The sequence below is a fragment of the Micropterus dolomieu genome, linkage group LG12, assembly GCF_021292245.1.
Source record: "Micropterus dolomieu isolate WLL.071019.BEF.003 ecotype Adirondacks linkage group LG12, ASM2129224v1, whole genome shotgun sequence".
NCBI lineage: Eukaryota > Metazoa > Chordata > Actinopteri > Centrarchiformes > Centrarchidae > Micropterus > Micropterus dolomieu.
In genome coordinates, this window is record NC_060161.1 from 5713512 (window position 1) to 5720234 (window position 6723).

The following is a 6723-nucleotide window of genomic DNA, read 5'->3' on the forward strand; positions in this document are numbered from 1 at the left end:
GTTGTTTATTATTTATATTTTAATATTTTACAGTTTATTGTTTATATTTTGTTTATTATTTATATTTTATTATTTTACAGTTTATTGTGTATATTTTGTTGTTTGTTTGTGTTTTATTATTATTATTTACAGTTTATTGTGTATATTTTGTTGTTTGTTTGTGTTTTATTGTTATTATTTACAGTTTATTGTTTATATTTTGTTGTTTATTGTTTATATTTTGTTGTTTATTGTTTATATTTTGTTGTTTATTGTTTATATTTCGTTGTTTATTGTTTATATTTTAATATTTTACAGTTTATTGTGTATATTTTGTTGTTATTTATATTTTATTATTTTACAGTTTATTGTGTATATTTTGCTGTTTGTTTGTGTTTTATTATTGTTATTTACAGTTTATTGTGTATATTTTGCTGTTTGTTTGTGTTTTATTTTTATTATTTACAGTTTATTGTTTATATTTTGTTGTTTATTATTTATATTTTAATATTTTACAGTTTATTGTTTATATTTTGTTTATTATTTATATTTTATTATTTTACAGTTTATTGTGTATATTTTGTTGTTTGTTTGTGTTTTATTATTGTTATTTACAGTTTATTGTGTATATTTTGTTGTTTGCGTGTGACACTGTCAGCAGTGAAGCGTATTAGCGTCTGCTGCCCCCTGCTGGTCTCTGCGCTGAGCTGCACGTTCACCAAAGAGTTCACCAGGATTCTTCTCTGGGACCAGTTCTCAGGTAAAACCTGAATCTCTGTAACACTGACAGCTGGAACAGTAACTGCTCATTCTGCTTTCTAACTTAAATGAAATATTTCTCTCGTTTATATATTTTTAAGTCGTTATCTTACACAGAGTTATTTAATAAAACCCTCCAGAGACCAGGAGATCAACGGTAAGGAAACACGTAGGAAGATGTGTTTTTCTCTGAGTACTTTTACTGTTGGTCCTAACGTACAGGAGCAGAAAACACAAGTACTCAGGTAAAGTACAAGTACCTCGTACATGTACGTGTTAGTGTGTGTGTGCTGACCTTGTACAGCTGGACTCTGTGGTCTCCTCCTCTGCAGAGAAACAGGAGGTCAAAGGTCAGACACATCGACAGGACGCCACACACAGAGGTCAAAGGTCACAGGATGACTGACAGGTGTGTGTGTGTGAGGTCACCTAGTCCCTGCGTTTCCATGGAGATAGAGGATGACCTTGTGGGCGGAGCTAAGCGTGGCGTCGTACCAGTCTCCTTGTTTCCCCTGAGCTTCTCTCCACATCTGAGCAGGAACCGTGTGCCTGGAACACACACACATTACCCATGATGCACCAGGCTCACCGTGCGTCAGGAGCAGGTTACATACCTCAGATACTGCTAACGAGTAAATATATACATTATGAGTACATGTACACACTGTAGTACTCCCTCTACTGTTACATACTCCAGATACTGCTAATGAGTAAATATATACATTATGAGTACATGTACACACTTTAGTACTCCCTCTACTGTTACATGTACTCTGAGGATGAAAGACAATAAAGTGAAACGTGTCTTACAGAGTGTATTCAGAGTACTTTTACTGCAGTTTGATCTTCTACCTGAGTACTTCCTCCCCCTTCAGGCAGTGGATTAGAGTACATATTAATAATGACAGATGGGGGAGCAGAGAAAACTACAGTACTTCAGAGTAGATTTAGGGTCAGATTCACTAAAGCTCTGCCGGAGTGAAAACGTGTGCAAACTTCAGCTGATCCACTGACGGCGTGCAGCAGTGACGTCTGTCAGAAGGTCAAGATAGCACCTGTTGTTCATTTACTACTTTTGCCTTAATGAGTCTGCAGTTTGGGCCGTAACATGTAAATATATTTATTTACTTCACCAACGGGATCTACCTAAAGGCAGTTTCACCTGAGCGCAACAGCCTCTGTGTTTCATACGTTAGACAGGAAGGTGCCAAGTGCTGCGGTTATTGATGCGAGAAGGAGACACGGCCGTGATGGAATATAATATTAGATAATATTATTCTTTATCCAAAATATACAAATACAATTATTTTATTTATTTGATGAACTATATGAATAGAATTAGTTTTTTTGCCCTTCAGCTTTGGCGATACTGTTGTATTAACATTCACGCCAATAAAGCAAAGTTTCCACCTGACGACTTTTCCTGCCGTCGGGTTCGTTCCAGCGTACTGCATCTGTTTCTGCCGAGGTTTCCCAAAGCAGTTTTTCAGGGGTGCTGTCCCAAATACTTAGTGCAGTCTCAGGCAGGACGGGCAGGTACAGACGATTTCCACTGAACGAAACAAACCAAGGTTTTCACGCTGCTTTCCCTCAAAACCCTCGTTTAAATACCGCCACCTCCGTTGTGTTTGCTCCTGTTGTCATCTACGCAATAATTCTTAGTAAATCACCCATAACAGGAACTAAAAGGACACGTGCAATATTTTAGAATACACATGCGATTTAGCACTCTTTATTTTGGATCAGTGTATTTGTACATGTAGTTACCAGACTCCGATCCTCAGGCCCGGCTCAGACTCCAGGTAGAAGTTGTGTGTGTGGTTCAGTCCCTGGTCCAGAGGTCTCTGCAGGTCAATGAAGTACGGCATCCTCACTGGGGGGGGGGGGGGGCAGAGGTCACAGACAGGTCACATGACACATCTAATCTCCTGCTGTCAATCACCCGCTGTCCCTGCCCACTTCCTGTTCTCTCAGACAGGTTTCAGATCCCGGCTGACCTTTGACCCCGCTGACGTCACAACACCAACACCTTCGTTTTAAGTTATTACTGCAGTAGGAGCAGTACCATGCCCCTGTAGTAGTAGTACTAGTAGTATTATTCCTCAGTACTGCACAGCAGGAAGTATTAACCAGCAGCAGTCTGACTGACGAAGCTTCATGTTCACTCGTTTCTTTCTGTTCATATTTTCTGACGCAGAACGTGTTCAGGGAAAATCTTTACTTATTAGAGGTCGACTGATGCAGGATTTATAATCTCCTCCTCAGAGACTCAAAGTGAAGCACAGACTTCTCCAGGTGAATCAGCGCCCCCTGGTGGACACACTGTTTTTATTTATTATTGATCAGCTGTTAGCTCATGTCAGCTGATCTCTGGGGTCCTGGTTCCCCCACATGATCCTCATCCTGTCACCGACCCTGAACAGCAGACTGGGACAGACGCCTCCATGACCCGTCTGAGACGGAGGTCAGGGTTTCCTCTGATCTACTGCTGCTACAGACAGGGGGTGTCGTCAGTAACCAGGACCAGGACCAGGACCAGGACCAGGATCATGAGGTGGTGAACAACATTTAAACATATCAATAAGAAAATATTACAAACTGAATTAATATCAGTGATTTTGATGCATCATGAAAATACACGTACTGAAATATTCAAATATATGTGTGAATATTTATGGGGACATTTCACAGTACCTGTACTACAACAGCCGGATACTCTTTAGTAAGGGAGAGTACACAATGGACGTACTGTTGCAGTACATGTACTGTGAGGTCAGACCGGTCGTTAGTGACGGAGGCTCCTCCTCCTTTCTAAACTGACCGGTGTTACGCAGAGTTCTGCACTCTCCTCCTACAGGATTCACTCGGAGTACTCTACACGTACTATGAGCGTTTACTCTTAATATTTACGCGGCGGCGTCTGAGAGGAGCGGACGAGACCTGCTGACGTCTCAGCAGGCTGCAGAAGTCAGCACAACACCGGACACAACGTATATCTGACTCCGCCCACACGGCGAGCGGGCGCCCTGTACCTGCTGAGCTGCCTGAAGAGAGGATCCGCTAAGCCCCGCCCTCTCTGAGACAGAGAGGACAGAAGCAGCCGGTAGACACCTGAGACGCCCCCCCAACAGGTGCTGACATTCTGACCCGATGATGACCCTGCAGGGTCAGAGGCCTCGTCCTGAAGGGGGACACGAAGGTCCGGTTTCCACTCACCGAAGTTCAGGAAGACGAGTTTGGCCTGGATGGACGGACACAGCTTGATGATGACGGGGACGGAGATGTAGACGACCAGCAGCCACAGCGCCGTCCTCTTCAGCTTCCCCAGCAGACCCAACCTGAGGACAGAGACCCGGGTCAGTCAGTCCAAGTCCAGGTCTACAGTTCAGCTCTTTATCTGCTCAGCCTGACAGCTTAGAAAATGAAGGTGCAATCTGAGCGCGCTCAGTGCAATCTGAGCCGCCACAGGAGCCGTTCATCAAGCAGAGAGTCTGCATCCAGCTCTTTAAAGTTTAAAGACCAGGACCTGGACTTTCACCAGCTGCTCTCAGCTCCTAGGGTATCAGGATCATCATGATGAGGGACAGAGTACTCGGATCATGTGTTTAAATACCTGTAATACTACGTAATAATACTCAGCACAAGTACAACTTCTGCATTTAAAATCCTACTGTAAAAGTACATGAGTATTCACAACAACGTGTACTTCAACAAGTATTTCTGCAGGGAGGAATTACTCTGTGACCAGGACCTGAGGGGGACCAGGTCCTGAGGGGGACCAGGTCCTGAGGGGGACCAGGACCCAGAAGCTAATACTAAAACTGTGACTAAACATTTACTTATACTGGACTTAAGTACAAACTAGAAGTACCTGTACTTTACTCATACTTCTACTCCATCTCAGATATTTTGACTTTACACAGTCAGAGTTTATAAAGTTCAGCTGGTCCTTCAGTGGACGAACAAACACTGAGTTGCCATGACAACATTTCTCGCTGCTTCATTTCCAGTCGATTAAAGGAGGAAAGAATCAGCTGATGGATCCAGAATGTAAATAATCAAACTAAAGAGTTCAACCTCAACAAGCAGAGCAGGAAAATCCTGATTTACATGAACGCATCACAATGATAATAATAATATATCATAGTACTACATTTTGTACTTTTAATACTTCAAGTACATTTTCCTGATTATACCTTTACTGTAGTAACATTGTCAGTGCAGTACTTTTAGTATTTTTACAGTGAGGTGTTAGTACTTGTACTACAGTAAAGGCTCTGAGTACTTCCTGTTGATGTCGCCGTGGAAATGACCAGTAGCAACAACACGTCGTCTCAGTGTGAACAGGACCAGCGGTCCAGAGACCTTTCTGAGCCGCCGCGGACAACAACAGGAGTTCTGTACTGGGCCGGTCCAGGCAGACCGGGACAGACGCCTCCATGACCCGCCTGAGACGGAGCTGTTCACTTCCTGTTCAGTCTCATCAGACCAAAGCACAGACTTCTAAAACTCATCTTTACCTTTCCAGCGTTGACGGGCAAACCTCGGCCCGGCTGTGGGGCGCCATGAAGAGCCCTCGCAGCTGAGACATCGACTCCACAGGAGGCCGGCTCAGCGACTAATTTCCTCTCCAGAGTTCTTGACATCTTGCGCTTAGGACCACGGCCGGTTCCTCCTTATCACGAGCACTATCTTCCGCCGGAGGTCAGGACCGACGTCCTCCGTCTCCGGCACGCTGAGCAGAAGTAGTCTTTCAGTCGCCTCTCCATGATGTGTTCGGGAGCCCTGTTCCTTCTATGCTGACTGAACGCTCAGCTGTTCTTTGGAAGCCGATTGGTTAATTAGGCACCAGCTCATTTTTCACTGACTGATATAAAACCAGCCTAAAATCTGTTTTCTGTTCCAAAACGTACCAAAAGCTTCCGAATGAATTCTGGTGAATGTTTGATTTAATCAATGCTGCAAGCAGGAAGATGTTCCTGAGGGCGAATCATTTTGGTCTTTAAAGCTCCTGAAGGACAGAGCGCCCGTCCTCCAGCTGCACCTGAACGCCTCGCACTGACGTCACAGGACAGCAGCGCATGGCGTCCAGGTGAACCATCGGCTAGAGGACAGAGGACATCCGTCTTATCAAGATAACAACAGGTCAGCAGCCGCTGACAGACAAACGTCACGGTCAGCCCTGAGATGCACCTGCAGAGGTCAGGAACCTGACGGGACCTGAACGCAGCATGAAGGACCAGTTCACTTCTGGACGGTGGGACTATGCTGAACCCCAGAGACATCAGGACCGGGACACAGCTGGGAGTCCAGACTCTCAGACCTGATCCTGGCTGAGCAGGAAGCCGAGCAGCTTCAGGGAGATTAAACCTCTGATGTCACGCTGCTAACGGCGAGCTGCAGCCTGAAGGTCACACGGAGGTCAGCCTGCGGAGAGGGGGGGGGGTTCTACCTGCTCCAGTCACAGGGTCAGACCGCCAACACGGATTACTGCTTAAAGCCCCCCCCCCCCCCCTCCCCCCGCTCTGTGTAATCAGATAGCTCAGCCCTGCAGACGCCACAGACCAGCAGCGTTGGCACACTGCCCCCCCCCCCCTCACCGGGGCCTAAACCTCGGGTACTGACAGTTATCCTTCCACCACACGAGTGCAGCAACAGGTAGAACGACAGGTAGAAACGACAGGTAGAAACGACAGGTAGAAACGACAGGTAGAAACGACAGGTAGAAACGACAAGCGGAACGACAGGTAGAAACGACAAGCGGAACGACAGGTAGAAACGACAAGCGGAACGACAGGTAGAACGACAAGCGGAACGACAGGTAGAAACGACAAGCGGAACGACAGGTAGAACGACAAGCGGAACGACAGGTAGAACGACAAGCGGAACGACAGGTAGAAACGACAAGCGGAACGACAGGTAGAAACGACAAGCGGAACGACAGGTAGAAACGACAAGCGGAACGACAGGTAGAAACGACAAGCG

General features: G+C 45.5%; 1 protein-coding gene across 1 annotated transcript; it reads right to left on the reverse strand.

Annotated features, from left to right (window-relative positions):
• Window positions 1-1033: 1033 nt before the first annotated feature.
• LOC123979742 (lysophosphatidylserine lipase ABHD12-like) lies at window positions 1034-6038 on the reverse strand (the record flags this gene model as incomplete). The annotated part of the gene is given in 5 exon segments (XM_046063764.1): window positions 1034-1064; window positions 1168-1287; window positions 2506-2611; window positions 3955-4076; window positions 5932-6038. Coding segments are annotated over 5 exon segments (471 nt in total), but the record flags the coding sequence as incomplete, so codon positions are not given.
• Window positions 6039-6723: the final 685 nt, after the last annotated feature.